Below are 23870 nucleotides of genomic sequence, written 5' to 3'. Positions count from 1 at the left end.
TATCTAGGAAATATTTAATATTTTCTCAAATGAAATGAGAAACTTCAAATTGGCAACAAATAAATATAATCTGTGTTTGCTTTCGTGTTCAGAAATTTGGTGGACGTTGACAGGAATTACACATTTTGAGCCGGATTGAATTAAGTTCATCATGCCTTCTGGAAAAAAGTTAACTAAAGAAGAGGAATTACTATTGCAAGATTTTAGTCGTAATGTTTCAACAAAATCTTCTGCTCTGTTTTATGGAAATGCATTCATAGTATCAGCTATACCACTGTGTAAGCATTTATTATAATCTTCTGCTAGCAATAACATTTTGAAAGTTTTGATGTAAATGTTTTTTTATTTAAAAATAGCGCCCAGTAATTTTTTAAATTTAATTTAAATATTAATTCGATGCATATTTTCTTCGATTGATTTTCTTACTCTTCTTCATTGTGATTGTCTTTCAGGATTTGCTAATGTGGTTAAATTTATGTTAATAATTCTTTGAAAAATCATTGCAATTGACTGTGTATTATAATGATCATAAGGAAATATATATTTGACATTTTTAAATCATATGAATAATTAAACGTTATAGGGAACAGTATATTATTATAGGGTAGGTATAGTATATTATAGGGAATAATATATTATAATCATTTAAAATTATAAAATCTGAATTCTATCTTATCGTAAACTAAATTTATCTTTTTCAAATAGAAAGTAAATTATAAGGTGTTGTAATAAGCAAATAAAGCAGCAGATTTTATAAAATGAATCTGCAGCACTATCTTCATGAATCCAAATTTGTCTGCAACCTCAATGCAGTCAGACGAAGATAATAATTGTGAATCTTGAGGTTAATCAAACATAGACGCTGCGGAATTTACAATCCTTGAAAATTGTAATTTAAGTTTTAATGTGGAATTTTTATACAATGATACCATAAAGAATAGAGTAAATCCTTTTACAATTAAGCCTGTAATCAAGTACCAGAAAAAATTTCTTTACTTTTTGTTCTATGTAATGTTTTTCCAATTCAGCTTTTAAATTTTTATTAGAAACAAGTCTAGACATGCTCTAAACATAGAGACTTCGCAATTTCTTCTTGATTGTTTGCTTGCTTTTTAAAAATAAAAATGAAACAGATGATAAATTGTGTTTGTTTTTAGTGACACTTGGACAAGCCAAACTTGCAAACCATTGACCTTTTGCTAATTAAGTCAGGAAGGCTATTGTTTTATTAGTGAGCATCACAAGGATGCTAGTATGTCTTAGCTCAGAATCGCTCAGATAGATGGCAGCACCACTCTTCCATGAGACCACTTAATCAATTTAAATATAGATCTAAAGGGGAAGAAAATTTACTCCAGATCCTTGTGTCTGTGGTTCTGTTCAACCGACTGCGGGATTTTCAAATCAATAGATTTTATGAGAAAGTATATTCCATGTATTCGTTGAGTCTTTGCAGAGTCGAGGATCGATCCCCGTACCTCCTTATCGTGGTCCAATTCTCTAACCACTGGGCTACCATGCTCTTAAAATGAAAATAGTCTGCAAATGGAGTAATAATCTGTGTGCAGCCAGGCTCATTATTACATTTTATTTTTTAAAGTTACCAATGTTTCATTTAGAGAAAACTGTACCATAGGAGAAATCCTGTGAAACAAAATCTTGTTCAAATGCGAGAACTAATTTAGTCTAGAAAATGTGAGTTCAGGTAAACTTACAAGTAAACTGTGAAATTTTAAATGTTGAAAATGTTTTTTCAAAATGCAAATAAATTTTGACAGAATTATTTAGGTTCATGTATTTGGGAAATAATTCTGTTAAAATTTTTTGCATTTTGATATTTTGAATAAAAGGTAATCAGCATTTGAAAGGCATACCCTCCAACTGCTACGGAATTTCCGTAGTTTCAGAAATCTTCTTTTCAGACGGTAGCAAAATTAATGTCTTAATATTTAAAAAAAATTAATTTTAGCGTAACTTGTCCACTATTACCTATAAAAGAGCAGGCCATATGGCTCGATTCTTAAGTTCTGATAAAAGTTTTATGAGAGATCCATTTGNTTTTCATGAACTCCTTTTTCTCATAATTTTAAAATGTTACTGAAGAAGCAGAATTACCGTAAAAAGTTTCTCCCTTAGTAAAGCATCCTAAAATGTAATCACAAAGTTTTATTCTCTTTGGGTTTAAATAATGAGAATGATCTCAAATCCTCATCAATTCTCTCAAATTCATATATGGAAGAAAATAAGAATTTAGACTTCTTGTTACACATAAAAATATTCAATAGTTGTTAGTTAATTGCTGGAATGTACTAAAGTTTTGCTCAGTTTTTACTTAGCAATTTTATGTTTTTTTAAAAGAATTATAAAGTATTCAGCATTTTAAAGAATTATAAAGTATTCAGCATTTAAAAGTTTATAAGGTATTTTATAGGTTATTTATTCTAGTTTGAAAAAAAAAAGGTTAATTTATTTTAAACTGATTTAAAATTTATGCCCATATTTTTATTCATGCAAAATACAAATAAGTTTGATGTTTTGATTCTTATTTGATGTTTTTAAAATTTTATTTTAAAACCAATTTTGTTGTTTATTAGTTTTTTATTAATAGTTTTGTTTCATTTAGTTTGTTTATTTTTTTTCAAATAAATTATCTAAATTGTTTATTGTAAGAAAATTACTATTACTGTGTTCAAAAAACTTACTTTCTCAACTTAAAGATTCTGACTTAAACCAAGTGCAGATCAACCAATTTATATTATGATCATAGGAAACCAGGCACATCATTGGGGGAAACTTGGTGCTAGTTATGTCTGTGTATTCATTAGACTTGACTCTGCCAAAATTATCTAAATTTAAAACAATAGTGCTTAAATCGAATAACTAACATATAAAAGGGGAAATCACACAAATATTTCATTCAAAAAATATATGGAATCTATCTAAAAGCAAAAAAATTGGCAAGATTGTTACTAACTTTAAGATGTAACGTTTAATTGGTATGTAATTTAAAAAAAACACCTCGTGATTTAATAGCAGTTTTATTAAACAGAGAGGGCAAATAATATCCCTCATTTTTTAACATGCTTTATTATTTATCCTAAATTCTGTGGTTTTGCTAAACATTATTTGTAATTTTTTTGAAAAAAAAATTTATCCTATTTCAAGATAAATTATAATAAGACTGTTTAAATTACGAACTCAAATTTATTGATTTCAAATAATGTATTGTAACAGAGCGGTATAATAGAGTGGATGTTATACAAATTTGACATATATTTACATTGAAATATCACTGTCAACAGTGACACTTCAGATTTCCCAAGCTGGATTTGGTTGCACTGTTTTAATATTTGACATATTAACCATCTTTGTAATTATATTTGAAGGTTTTCAATCTACAGAGCCTATGTTAAAACAACAACACTATTTATTTCTCTCTTCATCTCAGTTACTTGAACAACAAAAATAACTATATTTTTTTTCCTTCCACTTTTACAAAACTAACTATAAATATTGATAAAAGAGGAACCTGGAATTATATTTTATTAAGCTATTTATATCTTTTTAAACTCTGAATTAGGTTTTTCGCAGTAATATTTATTTATTTATTATTTATTTTTTTGCAACTTGAGTATGGCATTTTTGTATAGTCTGTTATTACTCATAATAGCTTTTGTAAACTAATAATTTGTTTCTAGGGCTTTTCTGGAGAATTCATCAAATGGATCCTTATCAATCTGCTATTTTATTTGCTATTGTTACTATTGTTAGCACATGGTTAGTTGCATTTGCTTACAAGAATGTGAAGTTTGTTTTGAAACATAAGTGAGTATACATGTTTGTGTTCTAAACTCATTGTTAAGTTTATGACTGTTCCTAAGCATAACTGGATAGTTAAAATTTTATGCATGTTGTGCGCAGGGATAAAAATCCTGTTTTTTTTTGGGGGGGGTATATAACATAGTATATTATTAGCATACAATTTTATTTTATAGTATATAATTTTATTACTAAATCTGTAATAACATATGGTATTAATATTAGAAGATAAAATTAAACATGAATTTTATTTTAATATGCTTAACAATCAGATTGAATTGTTATACAGCTTCATTTTATTTTTTATTCAATGAGATACTGCCAAAAATATTTTTCAATTTCAATTAATTTAATTTTATTTAAACTCTATCCTATAGATATTTTAAAATATAGCTTGATGTTAACTAAAAGACTTTCCTATCAGAAAAACACCTGATATTCTTTCCAACCCAGTAGCTTTTCTTTTTTCATTTTTTAAAACTCAGATTTGACCATTATCAACATACGAAAAATTAGATGGCCTTTAATTATTACTTATCAGTGACACAAAACTTTAAATTCAAAAAGTAACACTGAACCAGAAATTAAACCAAACAGACAATGAGAATCTAAGTCCATGTGAAAAAATTGTTGAAAAGAGGTGTAATCAAGCCCTTACTCCTTTCCATTTTTTAGCTATAATTTTGAATCCGAAATACAATGGAAAAAGACTTTCTAAATACATAAGGAAAGAGGCAGAGGATTGGGTTCCTAAGAAAAGGCTGAATGGCTAATTCTAATTCTATGAATAAAAGGGCAAGTGTATACTTACACTCATTATTTAATGAAAGTTTGGTGGAGAATACAAAAGAATTCCCATTTTATGGTTCAGTTAGCTGTCTGTCCAGCAAGTTCAGCAGCTATTGAATGCAGGTTTTCTACATGTGGACTTATTTGGTCCAAATTGCACAACAGTTTGGGACCCTAAAAAGTCTGAAGTTTATAGACATTTATCGAGTACAGCAGAACCAGAAGAGATTGTTATAGAACTTTTAACTAAATGTGGCATTCATTTTATTTTTACTTTGCTGATATATCATTAATTAATATAAATTACAGAATTTCCTTATAAAAATTAATATTATGTGATATCATTGAAATTTAAATATTTTGGTAAAATACAATTCTAATTCTGCTATGTTAAAATATTTTTTTTCCTTCAAAATATATCATGTTTTCATAAAATGAAAATTTCAAAAATATATTTAAAAAAAATTTTGCTCAACTTTTTAGCATGTAATTAAGATTAATTTGCTTAATAATGATAACATAATTTGTTTAATAATGAGTGAAATAATAACTGTAGGAAACTGGGAAAAAAAAGGTTAGCCAACCAACTCTTTTTTTTTCTTGTAATTTCCTAAAAAATCCCACTTAAATATATATTTTTTTTTCATGAGTCTTTTTTTAAAAAATAAGAACAATTTTGTTTAGTACTTTTAAAAATATGTTAAGAATTATGAAAAAACTCAGTTAATAGGATTTTTGAAATGAAATATATCTTTGACAAATCTATACATTTTCATATGAAGTACTGCGACTTTTTTCAGAAAGTTATAGAGGGTTAATATATTTGCTGCTGTACAAGCATGGGATTGGTTGCAAACATACTAAACTAAGTAGGTTATAAATTTCAATTAGTATTTAGATTGACTTTGCCCTAATGAAAGAAGAAAAGTTTGTTTTAAACTTAAAATTTTAAATGAAATTTTTCATCTTTTTTTGTTACATATTTTTGATGTTCATCAATTGGAGCATTTTATACCCATATTGTCATAAAGTGGGTTACATTTTCAATACTGAAAGTAAGTATTTGATGGTTAAGTGAATAGTCGACAAATTATTGTTCCTGTTGCAAAATAAATTCTGTAAATACAGCAGAATGTCGAACCTATATTTCATTTTTTTTAAATTTGAAGTGAACTTTTTAATTGAAACTGCCTCTGTTAAGCAAAGTTCTTTTTTAAAATACACAGTTCTTTTTAAACAATTAATAATATATTTTTATGATTCCTCCATGTACAAGGCCTTCAAAAGTAAGAAAAAACACTCTGTATTGAATGACTGCATAGAATTTATCATTTTATGTGAGTAACAAACAATTTGATCGTGAAATTGTTTGCTTTTGATCAGGGTTGGGTTTTTGCCGTCAAAACCTGGTTTTTGACATGACAGTGGTAAAAACCGTGTTTTTACCGGTAAAAACCATCAAAAACCTACTGTTTAATTTATGGCATATAACGGACAATATATTATTTTCACATAATTGCAGCCCTAACAATGTAGTTAAAAATTATAGGATCTACTNTTTTGACATGACAGTGGTAAAAACCGTGTTTTTACCGGTAAAAACCGTCAAAAACCTACTGTTTTCTTTCATTTATGGCATATAGCGGACAATATATTATTTTCACATAATTGCAGCCCTAACAATGTAGTTAAAATTTGTAGGATCTACTAACCATTATCATCAAGTAATCAAAAAATTTAACTTATGTATTTTTACAGATTTTTGTGATCTTTTAATACTTTCTGATTTCTAGAATTGCTGTAAAAAGAGAAGATGCTGTTTCTCGTGATGTTATGAAAACTTTAGCAGATGACAAGAAAATGTCGAAAAAAGAAAAAGACGAAAGGTATGTTTAATCTTTATTGATTTTATTTTATTCATATTTTCCTGAAATTGCACAATGTTTGTAAATGATGTAATAAGCATTCAATAATGCAATCCTTTATTTAGTAGGTCATAAGAATTGTTAAGTCAATTTGGTTTTAGTTTTGTAATTTGTTTTGAAGTAATTTAATTTTCTAAAATATCCTCTATGCCTCAAATGTGCCAACTCTCCCTATTTTGCCCAGAGTCTCCTATCTTTTATTCCATATTTTAGTCTCCTTGTTTTTATCAAAAATCTTCAGTTTTTTTTAAATTAATTTTTGAATCAAAAACAATTTGAGTAATTTTCCCGTTCATTGGTATTAATTTAGGCATCTTAATTTGTGCATTCTCATCATATATTTACACATGTGCATTAAAAAAACCAAGACCCTATGATAAAACGTATTTAAATCTGATTGATTTTGATTATAGATGTGAAATAAGTACATGCAGTGAGAATAATCCCTAAGCTGTACGAATCATTCTCGAATGAGAAAATATTTATTGATTGATTATGGGCGTCATAAAGTGTAGTGATTTTGTCATTAGTTCCTGTGAAAAGGTAAACGAGCGTATCCTCGTGCGATTTGTATCTTGAAATAAGACGGAAAAGAAAGTTATTAATAAAGTATTTAACTTGTTTTAATCAATCATATTCCGAAGAATTTTTTTTAATAATATCTTTTGAAAAGAGAATTAATTATTCATTTTGCACTTATTGTTCAGCAGTTTTTTTCCATCCTGCATGAAGTTAGAGGGGACAGAACAACATATTTGAAGCAACAGAAATATGTTGAACTGGAAAAAACAATCGCACGAAATGAAACTGTTAAACTATCTAAAGATAATTATAGCAGAGGCATTATTCACAAATTTTATAACTAATAAAATCTACCAATGTTAAAATTTCTGTACTTGTAAATGAAAGTAATTTACTATTTTTCATATATTTTTTTCACTTTGAATTTATTACTGTATGTATTTCTCAATATTATAATTTATGACTTCCTTCTGAACATCCTTCCTTCTAAAAAGTCTTCTACTTTTTAATTATCTCTGTTTAGCACATCTGTTGTCCAGTGTTTTCACTACAGCGCGAGAACGCGAGAATCTCGCATATTTTTTTCTTTTCTCGCAATAAAAAATAATAAGCGCGAGAAGTTCGCGCACTCTATTAATCAATTTCAAAATGCGCGCATTTTGGAAAAAATTTCGTCTTTTTCCATTTTGAATAAAATCTGTTTAATTTTTCTTCCTTGATCTTTCGTTATTTTGAACATCGGTCNATAGAATAAGTCAAGGCTCTGTTACTTTGAAATTAAACAAAAATTTTAAGAAACATAAATAATATTTTTCTGTTTTGGTGTTAACTCAATGAAGCTCTATTTCCAAATATTTGGCACAAAAGTTTGTAATTTTGATATTAAAAAAAATTTTTTTAATCAATGATAGCTTCTTCATGTCAATTTTTTTGGTGCATCAAATGAAGTTTATATATATCATATTATCTTAAACTACAAAATAAGGTTGCTTTACTCCATAAGAATTATTAATAAATAAATATTAATTAAATTATTAGTTTAAATTTAGTTTCACAATGAATCATCAAATGAATCATTACTTCCATTTTAAGTATTGATTCAAATCTATTCTGAGTTAAAAACTAATTATTGTCAGCAATTCTACAAGTGTAGGGGAAAAGAAATGGACTATGCAGAGTAAATGATTTTTAAAAAAATGCATCCATTAACATCTGCATTTTCAAGTATAAAAAGAAGTCTGAAAGTTCTCCAGGGATTGAGAGTATCTTAAAATAAAAATAAGTCTGAGCATTTATGAGAGCTGGTCAACCCAATGAAGTCTGCTATTCATTTCAATACCTTTCTCCCATGTGTAGTAAATTAATACAACACAGAGCAATTTTATTATTATGCATGGGATATTTAGACATTGTACTGTCACTTAAGGTTTGCTATGCACCTTTTTAAAAAATTTTTGTACTTCAAGTTGATTTGCATGCACCAAATTTTAAACATATAAAGTCAATCATTTATAATTTACTGTATGAAAATGAAGATGCTTTTACTTTATTAACTTTGTAATTAAAGTACAAAATCTCTTAAAATTGAATTTCCAATTTTTAAGATTATTCTTTAAACTGTTCTCCAAAGAAAAATACTGTATACAATGTTATTCATATTTTTTTCTATAATGTTCTGTTTAAATAAATATTCTTTGTTTATGAGCAGATCTGTAGACTGTGTATAAAGTGAGATTTTTCAGAAAATTTCTGAAATTAAAGAAAAATTCCATTTTTGAAAAAAATCAACTAACTTTTTTTTAAAAAAAAATTGTTCATTAATTTTTTAATACTTTAAAGAAATGGTGGTTTTATGCTACATAAGTTTTTTTTCTCACAATTATATTTGTCATCAATGTTACACTGTGCTGCAGAAAGTGCTTGGTTCAATATCTGCGTGTGCAGAGCACTTTTTTATGTAACCTTTAATATCTGAGCAAAGTATTAGGTTTATGTATGTTGGTTTTTATGACATTTTAAACGAGTTTAATTGTTTACAGAATACTTTGGAAAAAGAATGAAGTAGCTGATTATGAAGCAACCACATTTTCCATATTTTATAACAACTCACTTTATCTGATGCTCATCATTTTGTTGTCTTTTTACTGCCTTCGTTCCTTCAATCCAAGCATGTATCCTTTTACTGTTAATGTTTTTTTTAAATCTTTCTTCTTTATTTAAAATAACTTTTATCAGATTTCAGATTACTTTCATTATTCAGATTATGATCAAACTTTTATTTCAGATTACACTTATCGTCTCTTGTGATTCAGTCAGTTTATTATTTTAAACTATATGCTTGTTATCTTATTTAGCATTTACCACTATTTTAGAGTTTTTGATATTTTGGTAGTTAGGTCAAACTTTATATAGATATCTTTTTCTGTATTAAATGTTTTAACCTGATAGCGTGTAAAAATTATTTCTTGTGATGCTGCTTGAATCTAATTTAAATTGTATGTTTAGAAATAGAATCAGTGTGCATCATAAGCTTACATAATTATTGTTATGACCAGTATTTTCCAATTGTTCAGGGACACGGTAATTTTGATTTTTAAAATTGGTGTCCTATTAAAATAATTTACTTCTAGAAATGGGAAACCAAAAATGTGAACTCTTTTATGTTTGTTCTATTGGAACTGCACTTACTCTTGTCAAAAGAACTTATAAATTTTATGTTTAACTTTCAGCTTATTTTGAAAAGCAATGATCAAAGTTTTCAAAAATTTCACTATTTTACTTGATCTGTAACAAAAATATAATATCATAGAAAGCATTGCAATTATCAGGGCTGATTGTGCTGCGGAAAAAATCCGGATTTTTTGCTAACAGTGATCCGGAAGTTTCTGGAGATATAAGGTCCAGACGTTTAAAAAAATCATTGATCACAGAAGTTCCTGGAAATCAAATTTTCAAAGGAACTTAAAAACACAGTTTATTGTATTTGTTTGTTAGGGAGAGCCAGAGAGATACTTGATAAGCTTATATTCATGATTAATATTCATTTTTTTTTCCAGTAAATATTTGTTATAATCATAAAAAGAAAGAAAGACACATTTGTAAATTTTAATTACTTCTCCAAGTCATCATAGGTATGTGTAAGTGGTATAGGTATGTGTAAAATTTTAAATATATTTTAAGTAAAGTAAGAAATATTGAGAGAAAGGGAAAAAAAATTTGTTTAAATTTTTTTAAATTTAAAATTTTTTTCTTTTTTTAACTCAGGAAATTTTCTGGAATTTTTACTTGGGCTCACAATCACCCCTGAATTATGACGCCGTCAAAACTTTTATAAAATGAAAGCAAAACTTTTTCAAACCAACTGCAGATCTTTTAAATTGGTACTATTGGTTTGAGACAATAAAATAATTCTATCAATAAAATAATTCTTCAATATGCTAATGAAATGTTAAATTCAGACATTTAGTCTGTAATATCATCATAAATTAGGTCAAAAAATTGTTTGCCAACAAGTTTTAATTCAAAGGTCGACTTATACAAAGAATTCATATAAAATCCTTCATTTTAAAGTTTATTTGAAATAAGGGGTCAATCTATGTAATTGATCAACTTATGTAAGAGTAGATATGGTACTTAATTACTTATATTTATATAAAATATAGTAAATTTTATAAAATTGTAAAAGCATGTAAGAAAAATTGTCATTGAAGCATGTAAACTTGTTTTAAAAAAGTAATTTTTTTAAATCACTCTTCTAAAAGATAGCATGTTTTAACTTATTTTATTATTGGTTATTACAGAACTGCACAATCTTTGACTAAAATAAGCCCATAAAGTCTTTTAACACTGCCCATGAACTGAAGTATTAATAAAACTATGTTTAAAAAAATAAACTGAAAACAAATTTTTTTTTGATACTTGATACTCTATTAGTAAAAAATTTTGTTCTCATTAATTGTAAAAATTGACAATTAATGTAAATAATTTTTTTAACTTTTTGTTTCTACTCTATATCTATCTATTGTAATACTTTGCTTTGCATTATCTTATAGCCATATTGGTATAGATTTATTTGCGATGAATATTTTTATTTATTTTAATTCTTAATATCAAATAAAAAAGAATTAGTAGCTTATTTTTTTCTAGTGTGTATTTTTAAGTAATATAGCATATTAATCTTCATTTTTGTACTGGAGCATCTTGTTAATGTTGGTTCTCAATATGACATTTTCAATTTTTGTGACCTGCTATCCTAAAATAGTTGTGCACCTTTAGTGTATTTATATGTTAGCAAATAGCATAATTTCTAATTGCTTAAGTAATGACTTTTAAATTGCAGAGTAGGAAACTTTTTTTTGAGAAGAGTGAAAGTTATTAAATTGTCCCATTTCTTTATAAAGTAACTCAAAACCCTGTATTTCGATAAAATTATCATTTGTTGTAATAATTGCATATTCTATTCATCCCATTTTAAGCAATTTCAATGGGTCCATTTTACAAATTTTGTTCGCAATATAAATATCTGACGTACATTTGATATAACAATAATTCCATAATCTGAAATGTTAAAGTGAAATAGGTATTTAGATAGAGATGAACCAGTTGTTTCCAATGTTCAAATTAGAAAAATTCTTGCTTTAATCTTTTTGTCAAAATAATCTAAATTTGTTGTAGTTATATGCATTATTATTTCATAATTAAGTCTATTCTTCCTGTTGAACTAATTATGAAACAAGTTGTATAAGTGGAATAACTAAGGACAATTGTTCAATAGTTATTTCGTTTATCTCGCTATTAAATTGTTTGCTATCTTAATCAAGAGTTTGAAAGACAAAACTTTTTAATTTTTACCATCAAAAACTAGTCTTATTCTTAATAGGACAAATATACTTTTCTCATTTTGAAAAGAATTCTTAAGCAATGTGTTTATTTGTAGACACTTTATTTTGAAGATAAGTAATATAAAGTTCAGAAAAAGTTTAGAACATGATTGTTTATTCAATTCACTGTCTATATTTCTCAGTGATTTATTCTGCATGATAAGTTTTAACAGATCAAGCAAATTCTATTTGACAATATTTTATTTTATCACTCTCATTTATTGACTTCAATTATAAATTTTACATGTGCTCAGTCTAGTTCATTAAAAACAATTGAATATTTTAGAAGCATTTGTTTTTAAAACAAAAGGTAAATGCTTAAGAACTAATGTTATTTTTTTTTTAATTGAATGAGTTTATTTATTTTTGCATAAAATTCACAAAATCAAAAGAGCAAAATTTAAAAAATAAAGAATATTTCCCTCAATTTCAGGTCTTTTAACAACCTGACTTTTTAGTAATAAAAATACTTATGAAATAATTTAGAAGTGTTTTAAATTTTCAAGAAATGAAGTAACTACAAGCTGTCAAAATTTGGCACAGGTTTGAATCCCACTCTATTTAGATTTGTACATGATTTTTTTTTTAAATGTAGGTATTAGTACCTATTACCTAAAAAGGGCCTGTTCTACAAACATATTTTGGTTAATATAGTTAAGTGAAATGCAATTGTAAAGAAGTTTTCAGATTTTTAGATAGTTGTGAGATACTCAGTGAAAGAGATTTATTTTTGATTACTGTAATCACTCATCTTTTTTATGATAAGTAGATTCCGATGAAATTGAGTAGGTTGATTATGTTAAATTGCTGAAAACATCTGTTCACAAATTGTGCTAAAACAGATGCACTCAAATGTTTATATCAAAAATAAAAACTTAATTTCCATTTTTAAGGTTATAGATGTGGGCCTGTGCAATTAATGAAATAACTTTTCCTCTAACCTAATTGGTTTAGAATCCAGTGCTGTGTATTTCTATGCAGTACCTTTGTTAATCTTAGTCATTTGCAGATTTTTTTAAATTGATTCTATGTATTGCAGAATAACAATAACTGTCAATTGACCTTAATTGTAATTTAGAAATTACGTTGCATCAGTGGGAGCAGCATCTGGATTATTGGCTTTGTTTTCCACTAGTTCTAACTAAAATCAATTGCTCATCATTTGTAATAAAATATAAAACTCATATCGTTTCGTTTCTTTACTTTTGCGTTTGATATTTTTATTCATATGTAGCTTGGAAATTTTAAGCTTTAACATTTTATTCTAGATTTTAAAAGTTTGCTTTAACATAATTTTAATCACTGCATAATGAGTAATGAAAAATATATGTATAAGAAGCTTGAAATTGTTACCTTGAAGTTGTAAGTGATGGCGAAATTTAAAAATTGCTAATTCAGGATGACCATAAATGCTCAGAAGGCAGTTAGAATTTTTTCAGACTGAAATTATTGAATTTATTTAACTGATTTTCATGACTGGTAGCCTTCATTAACTTTTCAGTTATGCTTTATTTTAAAACATAAAATGCATTACAAAAACTCAAACCATTAGAGTTATATTAAGCAATTTTTTTAACAATTATTTCTATCCTTTTTTTCCTTTAGAAAAAGATCATACTTTTAGATACATCAAACATAAATTTTTCCTGATCTTAATTTTTTCCTGTTTTGTGTCACCCTATAATTACTTTAACACTTTTGCTTTTTTACTGGAACTGCGTAAAACCTTTTCTGAAAAACGTAAAAGTTGGCAACTATGCATATAGTGTGAGTGGAGGTATTGTTTTAAGGTCTAAAAATAAACAACAAAATAAAAAAAGCAAAAATTTATAAAATAATTTATTATGGAAAAATATTCCTTCCATAATGCATGGGCTTCACACAGACAAAGTGTTCTAATATCTTAACTTTAAGACTAAAAATCGATTGAAAAATCAGTGCATATTTTTCAGGTTCTGCTTAATTACATATTTTCTTCAATAGATTGCTTCCTTTCTGTCCTGTACAACATTTAAAAATGCATCGATGGTATCAAATAGCTATGTTTCCCAAACTTAGTCTGGGCTAAATCAATATGGAAAAGTTGAGTTGAACTTATGCATATTTATTAACAATTTATAATAATGATACTTATATAAATAGTTTAAGATGACTCAAAGAAAGAGTAGTACTGCATTTATCTTTTGTATTAATTGAAACAAAAACTTCATTACAATAGTGCAATAAGTGTACTGGCAATTTTCCCTGGCCCCAACTGCTGTTAAAAAAGCCATATTTAATCTAATGAGTGAAGAAATAAAATCAATTAGAGGATTTGGGTTGTTAAATATGAGATTTTGCTACATACACGTGCTACATAATGCATTTATAAAAGGTTTAAATGTTTTTGAATCTAATATTTCTGATTTAATTATTGCATTATTTCACTATTTTGATGGATTGCCTGCTAGAAAAGAATTTCGAACTGTTTTGGTTGAAAAAAAGTTTAAAGACCTTTGCTTTATGAAACATTCAGCTTAAAGATGCCTTACTCTAGAATCAGCCATTATTAGAATTTCGTATTTTTGGGATGGTACTGTTTACTACATTTTGAAATTTATACCTCTTAGAGAAAGAGTTTAGTGAGCATAATTTTTGTTCTTTTCTTTGTAGCATTACTAAAAAAAATACTTGAAATTAAAAATATATATTAATTACTTTCTTAAGACCTACTTTGTAGTAATTTCATTTCGAAAAGACATTTATTATAATAATAATAAAATGATTGAGTTCATTTTAATATTTTAGATTAGCATAGCGAGTATAAAAATGTTTATTTGTTCAATATAGATCAATTCTGCTTTTATAAACTTTCGACCCCATTTTATCTAATGGGTCCCCATTTCAACAAAAATAGTACCCATTTTCCCCAATTTTTTATCCTTAAAGTGTTGAGAGGCCTTAGTTCCTTTCCCGTCAGGCTAACCGTGAGAGGTTCCGTGGTGAGGCTCTTCGTGTAACGCAAATGCGCTTTAGTTCCAACAAAAAGTCCTCCACGAAAACAAATTTCTCCAGGTGTTCCCTTCTCGTCTGAATTTGGTTAATTACAAGACTACGGAATTTAACATTGGTAGTTGTTAACCCAAAATTGTATCGGTGGTTCCAACGAACGTTATAAAATAAAATTATCCTACAACCAACTTCCAAAAAGGAACCCGTAATTTTTTTATGTTGAACAGCTGACCCAATTTTGAGTGTATGACTGAGTGCTCGACTTCGCGCCTAGGTCGTCGGGCTCCCGAAGCGGGGGTTCCATCCCCTCTGCAGGGGATCAAAATTGTGATGGCATGTCTTCGGATCATCCTCAGGGATGTTTCCCAGACCGTCGCCAATAGCCCATTGTGCAGCTCTAGTGCGACGTAAATGAACAGCAAGAGTGTATGACTTCTAATGTTCATTTCTGCAGCCTTGTAATTTTGAATCCAATACAGAAAACAAAAGAACTCCTGGATAAAGTATTAGGAGAAGTTTGTCTTCGTGGAGGACGTTTTGATGGAACTCACCCGCATCTATGTTACATAAAGTGAAAAACCTCCCATGGTTAGCCTAACGGCAAGGATAATCTAACCCATGATCCGTCTATTTTACGTCAGCACTGTGGTTGCTGAGAGCCTGGTGCAGAATTCGCATCGACTTGCTATCGCTGGAATTTGAACCTGGATCATCTCATTGGGAGGTGAGCACTCTATCCCCTGAGCTTCTTGATCCGAATTTAAACATATTTGTTTTTTAAATAAAGAAAAGAAGCGACAGACACGTAGTCTCTTAATACTAGTCTGTTCCTTTGATTTTCTTTATACGTGCAAGTTCTTCGTTCGATTCGAATGATTTCGGTTAAAATGAAATATAAAAGAAGTCCACGGTTGAAAGTTATGAAATTCTGATCCAGAACGTTCATATTTTTTTTATTTATTGTTACACATTCGTATCAAAGACGACTTTAAACCCACATATAACGTTGAGGAACAAATGACACAAATTAGAGAAGAATTATCTTTGTGATTTCTTTCTTTAATTCGTGTCATCTGTTCAGGCGGTAATCGAACCCACTACTAAACGTTATATATCATTCTCACTGCAAGCGATTCCCATATGCGATTGAGCAGTAGCTTGTAGTTTCTGAACATTCGCTAGCAGCCGTGATAGCTCAAGGGATAGAGCGTTCGCCTTCCAATGAGGTGAACCGGGTTCGAACTCCAGCGATGACTGGTCTATACGAATTCCGCATCCGTCTCGCACCAACCACAGTGCAGACGTAAAATATCTTCAGTGGTAGACGGATCATGGGTTAGAGTCCTTTTGCCGTCAGGCTAACCATGGGAGGTTTTCTTCGTTTTCCTCTCCATGTAACGCAAATGCGGGTTAGTTCCATTAAAAAGTCCTGCACGAAGGCAAATTTCTCCCAATACTTGATTCAGGAGTTGTCTTCTGGATTGGGTTCAAAATTACAAGGCTGCGGAATTGAACATTAGTAGTCGTAAACCCAAAAAATTGGCTGTTCAACGACGGTTATAAAAATATTCGCATGCGGCGTGAATGCAGCCGGATCGGTGAGACCCCTCTATCAGGGAAGGCCTCTCTTTTTCTTTACGCACACATATGTGGGCTTGTGAGTTTATTAGAAAGTTCAGCCTATATAACTATATATCAAAATGAATGGCAGATAGCACAAGTTAGAGAAGGACAGCACACAGATATATTTAGGACTAAAACGGAATTTGACCCATTATCTCCACGTTACAGAACGTTTGGTAAAATGTTCTGGACCCAGCGTTTACCTCTTAAACCGCTATAGCTCGATGGATGTCTTCATCGTTTTACTTTGTTTCAACTTGTTAATTTTAGAAACTTTTAACGTCACTTTAAAAAAAAAAAAAACAGGTTTTAGGAACTCCGTTTGAAAATTTTAACGTAATTTTACGTAAATTTTTTTAAAAAAAACGAGTTTTAGGAACTGCAAGAGGTTTCAATAAACGTATCATATACTGGTTGTTTCCAACTAGCAACTGACTAAAATCTTTCAAATTTACTAGTTCTGCAGTACTGTTTGAAACATGTCTGTGAAGTTTTTATCTTGGTCAAAACTCAGTTTGGTTTGGTTGCTAACGTCGCACAAAAGCTACATCAATGGGCCATCGGCGACGATCTGAGACTCATCCTTAATTATTCCAAGACAATTAATTGATGGTGTTTTCTACACTAGGATACTCTGCAAGCTCTTTACTGCTTATACTTCCGAGTTACTGTTTCCGGTGTATTTTGAAGCCGTATGATCTGAGTGATGGTGTACGTATGATGGTATACGGCTTACACAAGAACAAATAGTAATAAACAAGTAAAAAGAGGCCAAATCAGAACTGCCAAAAAAGCGAGTTTTTTAAGAGCAAATTTTTACTTTAAACTCACCAGAATTACATAATATCTTATGAAATACAGCAGATTTGAGGGGGGAATTCGACTGAAGTTTTCTCATTTTTCTCCATTCTTAAAAAAAAAACAGGAAGCCATTCTAATGATAAAAATACAGAAGGCAGCAAAATTTAAAGAAGTTAGGGCATGTTGAATCGTTTTGAGCGTTTCTTTTCTAAAAATAATGATAGACTCATCTAAATGCGTAAGGTTGAAAGCACTTTTTAAATTGAGACTAGTGTTGCTAAAATGCAGAGTGTTCCGCAAAGACCACTCTTTATATTTTTAGAATAAATATAAAGTCAGAAAAATATCCACTTTCGCAAATTAATATTTAAGCAAGTAAAAATAAGAAAAAAACATTCTTAAAATCTAGGAAATCTTAACTGAAATCCGAGATGAAAACATAAAATTCTGTTTAATTGCAAAAGAAAACAAGGGATGTTTTAAGGCGATTAGAAGAAACACTATAAAATTTTCTCTGGCAATCAAACTGGTTTTGAAGTTTTCTTTTACTTCGCCTTTGTTACTTGAGATTTGACAGAATTTCACAGCTTTTTTGCTCCTTCCTCTCCAAAATATAAAATTGTAACCCCTAAAATGTTAAGACTTTATTTCGAAAAGGATTCTTAATATAAATCTGATGCAAACGTTAAAGGGTATTTTCTTAAAGCAATTTTTTATACTGATAGACACGTTCGATAATCTCACCAATTTCCCCCCGAATTACTTGAAACTGTGCGTTACTGCTATGAAGTTCTTTGAGTTAGAAAGAATAGAAAATAAAATAAATCACCTTAAACTATATTTTTCTTAATTATCAGATTTTCGTGCACATAGTGCCAAGTTATCTGGTTCGAGGGGTTGACCTTCAATGTTCTAATTACACTCGTGGCAAAAAGCTCAGTGAAAAAATATTTTTTTTGCAAACAACTCAAGAAACAGTGAATTTAGTCAAGTGAAATTTTATATAAAATACATCAAAGTATGACAGACACTGTGATTAACGTCATGAGTTCAAGATCAAGAGTTAATTAGTAGCACCACAGAAAAATAGTTCAAAAGTGATGCAGAAAATGACATTTTTCAGAGAGTTTATTATGGCTCATCTAATGACAATGCAGGTCTTATAATGAACTTTCACGCTGTTTATAATGACTTATGACAAATTATATTCAATGGAGGCAGTCTTGGAAAGCTCGCTGGAGGTTAGTTCCTAGTCAGAAAGCGTGACTTTAATACCATAGATCATGTTTGGGAGTATTATTGCTTTAATAAATCACCCCAAACATGATTTATGATCTGCATGCCTAGAGATCTGACTAGCCATGTACTTTCTTCTAAATATCCCATTTCAAGGTATACCTCGACCAGACCAGCTTCGTGTGGACGATCGTTGCATGCTTAAAAATGAACTAGCGGCATCTCTGAAAATCTTAAATGGTATAGGCCGGCAGTATTGTTGGGAGGGCGAATAGACCTACACGTCTTTCACGGAAGCAATCTGACTTTTCTAGGGGTATAGAGCTGAGATCTTAGAGCTTGGTGTAAGATTTTTTTAACTACGCTGTTGATGGTGTTCATTATTTTATTGGCTTGGTCCGTCGAAGAATACCTTGGAAGTTTGGAATGTTCCGCCAGATCTTCAGATGCGAATCCCATTAGCATGTTTGGGAAATTTTTGACAGCGTATTTACAGTTAGTTACCCTCTCCCATAAAACTTCCGTGCTAACCATTGCAATAATGGAGCTACCTTAATGGAGTCTCAAGACTTCGTAAACTATATGAGAGCTGGTTATGAGACATGGATTGCCGTCAGAGGAGGTCACTCCCCGTATTATATCCAGCACAAGTGTCACCTTGTTGCACCATTTTTGCATTATCTTGCTTTATAGAGCCGATTAGTTATTAATCTGATTATTCTATCAAATATTATTTTATAACCTTTTTAATGTAATTTTTTTAAAATTTTACTTGATTTAATTCTCTACTTATGAAATTCTTAAGGAAAATGTTTTTGTTACTCCCTTAGTTGGGGTAGCTGTAATCTGGAAATCATGGTTTTAATACTGCATCGATCTGAAATTAGGCCTTAATCTGTTTGAACGAGAGACAATTTACCTATTTGGGTGGGCAATACAATTACTGAAAACAACGATGTCTTAACTGAGATATCGTTATTTTCTGCAATTATACTGTTCAAACAGGTAAACTGTTTCACTCATTCAAGCCGTTCCTTACATTGCATTTATTCGAGATCTGAAAACAGGTGCTTTAAAGCAGTATTCTGAAGTAAAAAGGTCTGAAGAAAGACATCATTCGTGAAGTTAGGAAACCCCATCTAACAAGGCTACAGGGGCGTACGCAAGGGGGGGGGGTTAACCCCCCCCCCTTGAGCTCAGACAAAGTGAATTTACAAAATAATACAGACAAAAACAAAAATTTTAGTAGAAATTATGCGGGTTATTATTTTTTAAAGACTATATATTTTTATTTGCCTTATGCCTACTTTTTTTTTCTCACGGTATTTCTCAGAATACTGATAAAACATTTACTATAATAGGGTTGTATTTTTGAAACCAAATTCACGTGATACTGTTACGGGCGAGCCCCGATCACTGGTTCCTTTCTGACCTGCCAGTCGCGATAGTTTTCGAGACTGGCTGGCATTCGCGAGGTCTGGAATCCTAGACGTTCTGTCGTCTTTGAGACAATTCGAGAATTTTGTAGATGCGGTTAAAAAAAATTATATGAAAGGGGGTTACATTTATTTTCGATTTTAGTCAGACTAAGAGTTATCTCTGCCGCTTGTCCTTCGGAGCTTGTTTCTAAATCTGTTTTGTTTTGGAGACTCTGTGCTCGTTGAAGTTATTCATTCCAGCTCGAAACTTTGAGATCGTAGCTTAGTGGATATTTCTGTGCCAATATATATGTATATATTTTTGCTGTTCTTGGATCTTTAGGATGTCTAAACGCAAGAATTTAACAATTTTTAATTACTTTGAGAAAAAATCACGACCTGAAATTAGTGAGGTGACAGCATCTAGTACCAATGTAAGTTTTTCTGTTGAACAGAAATGTGATACTTCCGTTGAAGAAAACGTTTCTAGCGTAACAGAATCTGATGAATGTGAAAGCGGCCCTCAAAGTGTTACTTCCCACCCATATGACATTGGACTTTTTTCAGAAGATAATACATGCGAGGATAAAAAACTGGATATACTTAAAAATGTTTGGGAACCCAATCCAGCATTTGTTTTTCCTGAAAAAGGAAAAAGAAAATTGAAATTTCAGTACAAATGGCTTTATCGCTGGAAATGGCTTGCATATTCAGAGGTTAAGGGTGGTGCTTTTTGCAAATTTTGTGTACTTTTCGCCCCAAGTGGTGCCGGTTCTGGAAAGCAACCTTTAGGCCAACTGTGCAATGTAAAATTTGACAACTGGAAAAATGCTGTAGAGCGATTTTCTGAACACGAGAAATGTCTTTATCACAAAAAATCGATCGAAACTGCTGGGACATTAAACGATATTTTATTTGGAAAGATGAAACCTGTGGATGAACAAGTTGACAGTGCAGCAAGCAGAAGAAAATTAGAAAATAGAAAAAACATTACTCCAATCATTGAAACCATCCTATTTTGTGGAAATCAAGGTCTCGCTCTAAGAGGACATAAGGATTCGGGAATAATTGCTGAACAACCAGGTGAAGAGAACGACGGAAATTTTCGGGCATTGCTTCGTTTCCGGAGTAAGAACGATTCGACTCTTAAGAACATTTTAGAGTCAAGCAGAAAAAATGCTCAGTATACCAGCCCTCGATTTCAGAACGAAGTTATTGAGGTTTGCAATATTTTAATCCTGCAAAAACTAGTCAGCAAGATTAATGATGCAACTTGCTTTTCCATTCTTGCAGATGAAACAACTGATATTGCAGGTATAGAGCAATTATCGTTATGCGTTCGATATGTCGATAAAGAAAATTTTAACATCACCGAACAGTTTTTGCAATTCATTCCGGTGCATGACTTAACCGGAAAAGCAATAGCAACAACAATATTAGACCAATTACAGTCTATGAAAGTTGATATAAAAAAGTTACGTGGACAGGGGTACGATGGTGCTGCATCAATGAGTGGAAAAATTAATGGTGTACAAGCCCACGTAAGAAGTATTGTCCCATCAGCACTCTATGTACATTGCTCTGCTCATAGCCTCAATTTGGCTGTATCAAATGCATGCGAAATAACTGGCATTAGAAATTGCTTAGGGACAATTAAAACATTATACGACTTTTTAAATACGCCAAAAAGACAGTATGTCCTATCTTCAGCAATAGAGGAGATGGAAACCAGCTCTAAGAGGGAGAAAATTAAACAGCTATGTGCAACCCGTTGGATGGAAAGATACGACTCAGTAACCGCTGTGGTGGAACTTTTCGAGCCTATCGCCGAAACACTACAAAAAATATCAGAATGGAAGGATAAGGAATCAGCTACCCAGGCTAATTCTTTACTGTGCACAGTATCTAATTGCCAGTTCGTAATATCTCTTTTGTGCATTTACAAAGTTTTCACCATAACAATCCATCTCTGTAGATACCTACAAAAAACAAGCATAGATTTGATAGAGGCAGTGAGTCTTGCAGAAGATGTCATTAAAGATCTAAAATTAATGCGTGAAAATGCCACTGAAACATTCTCTGAAATATTCAGCTCTTCTTCTCTTATGCTAACAAGCATTGGATCTTCCACTTCCATGCAAATCCCTAGAATAACAGGAAGACAGAAAAATCGCGATAATTTTCCCTCATCGACACCGGAAACATATTTCAGAGTTAGTGTTTTTATTCCATTTATAGAAAATTTTATAACACAATTAAACTTAAGATTTGTATCGCATCGTGATATTTTGAAAGGATTTCAGTGTCTTCTACCTGCCGATCCTTTCATTTGCCAACCTTCAAACATAAAGGCTTTTGAAGCATTAGTGGAATTTTACGCTGGAGATTTGGATACCTGTAAAGAAAGCCTTAAGTCTGAACTAAAACTCTGGTATAAAAGATTAAAAAGGATTAGTGAAGACGGAGGTAGTGTTCCAAAAACTGCGGCGGATGCTCTTGGAATGTGCAATAAAGATATAACACCAAACATTTTCAAACTCCTAGAAATATTGGTCGTTCTACCTGTTTCAACGAGTGCAAACGAAAGATCCTTTTCGACTTTGCGCCGTTTGAAGACTTATTTACGCAACTCAACGGGAAATAATAGAATGAATGGATTGGCGCTCTTAAGCATTCATAGAAAATTTACCCCAGCTGTCGAAGACATTTTAAACGAACTTGCAAAAAAACCCCGTCGTTTGGATATTACAGTATAAATCAATAAATTTTTAGCGTGTTTGTATACTGGTTTAATTCCCTATTTGTTGGTAAGTCATTTTTTAGTTAAATTCATTGGTTTTCTATGGAATATTCACATTTATATGGTTATTATTTAGGTAGCTGTTACAGTATGAGTAGTTTTTTCTGGCTTGATTTATTCCTACTTTTTAATAAAAATAAAATATTTTACCTCTTATTATAAAAAAAATTATATTCTTAAACTTAAAAAATAAAAACAAAATTTAACTAAACAATGCTGTCGAAATAAAAAGTCGAAATTGTCTAGCTGTCTAAATTAGGGAAGAAATAGTGCTTTATTACATACTCGAATTTCTTTTAGTAATTTCTGAAAATTATAACCCCCCCCCCCCCTTGAAAAAATTCTGCGTACGCCACTGCAAGGCTAAGCGAAAAATAACCGTATGACACAAAGATCCAATCATAATGAGCCTTACTCAGACTGATTGCCTAACGATTCTTGCCTGAAAGTAGGCTTGGGTAATTGGAGGTGAAAAATCAAGTTTTATCAGCGAGCTACCTCTGGGATTCAAATCTGGTTCACCTCATTGGTAGACGAACGCTTTGTCTCCTGAAGCACCGCAGATCCACCATATATCATAAAAAATTATTCAAATAATTAAAATATTAGAAATTCCTCCATACTTTTAACATTTCAGTTTTGTATACTGCTGCCTTTCAGCATTAAAATGACTTGTGAATAGGGTAAAACTCTGCTTGAGAGGGGGTACATTCACAACATTTCTAAGCAAAATATTAAGTGCTTCTGCTCTCAAATCGTTTCTATATTTTTCAGTCTATTGTGACTTCGCGATCTGCGCGTAAGCATAACTCTCAACTGCGAGAAAAATAAGGTGATTTTATTTAAAACGCAAAACATTTTACAAGGCATGTATTATATTTGTCTTGCCCCTTTACACTTAAAGTGGAAATTTCGCGTCCTGGTTTAACATATATTGGTAGTACATGATCTTGAACAAGATAATAAAAGAAAGTAAATACGAAACAGTTATGAGGAGGTTGTACGGATACAAGATGTAGAAAAGCTTCTCCATTTCCCTTTTACTCTAACATGTCTCTGTAAGTTC

At 30.4% G+C, this 23870-nt stretch overlaps 2 protein-coding genes across 2 annotated transcripts; both read left to right on the top strand.

The window, feature by feature from the left end:
* The first annotated feature begins 66 nt into the window (after positions 1-66).
* Positions 67-13119, top strand: LOC107454767 (translocon-associated protein subunit gamma). The gene is made up of 5 exons (XM_016072058.3): positions 67-278; positions 3699-3825; positions 6402-6494; positions 9095-9226; positions 13014-13119. The coding sequence occupies exons 1-5, from the start codon at positions 152-154 to the stop codon at positions 13078-13080; spliced, it is 546 nt and encodes a 181-aa protein (XP_015927544.1). The 5' UTR covers positions 67-151; the 3' UTR covers positions 13081-13119.
* A 5418-nt stretch (positions 13120-18537) lies between these two features.
* LOC122269074 (zinc finger MYM-type protein 1-like) lies at positions 18538-22760 on the top strand. The gene is made up of 2 exons (XM_071179291.1): positions 18538-18591; positions 20460-22760. The coding sequence occupies exons 1-2, from the start codon at positions 18538-18540 to the stop codon at positions 22758-22760; spliced, it is 2355 nt and encodes a 784-aa protein (XP_071035392.1).
* The last annotated feature ends 1110 nt before the right edge of the window (positions 22761-23870 follow it).

Source organism: Parasteatoda tepidariorum, chromosome 3 (genome assembly GCF_043381705.1).
Source record: "Parasteatoda tepidariorum isolate YZ-2023 chromosome 3, CAS_Ptep_4.0, whole genome shotgun sequence".
Classification (NCBI taxonomy): domain Eukaryota; kingdom Metazoa; phylum Arthropoda; class Arachnida; order Araneae; family Theridiidae; genus Parasteatoda; species Parasteatoda tepidariorum.
This window is presented reverse-complemented; position numbering and strand designations above follow the sequence as displayed.

Bases quoted from the DNA above. Each gene is read 5' to 3' on its own strand.
- LOC122269074 (XM_071179291.1), top strand. From the start codon at position 18,538: ATGACTTATGACAAATTATATTCAATGGAGGCAGTCTTGGAAAGCTCG. The intron at 18,592-20,459 runs GTTAGTTCCTAG...TCTGTTGAACAG, and splicing joins TCTTGGAAAGCTCGCTGGAG to AAATGTGATACTTCCGTTGA.
- LOC107454767 (XM_016072058.3), top strand. From the start codon at position 152: ATGCCTTCTGGAAAAAAGTTAACTAAAGAAGAGGAATTACTATTGCAA. The intron at 279-3,698 runs GTAAGCATTTAT...ATTTGTTTCTAG, and splicing joins AGTATCAGCTATACCACTGT to GGCTTTTCTGGAGAATTCAT. The intron at 6,495-9,094 runs GTATGTTTAATC...AATTGTTTACAG, and splicing joins AAAAAAGAAAAAGACGAAAG to AATACTTTGGAAAAAGAATG.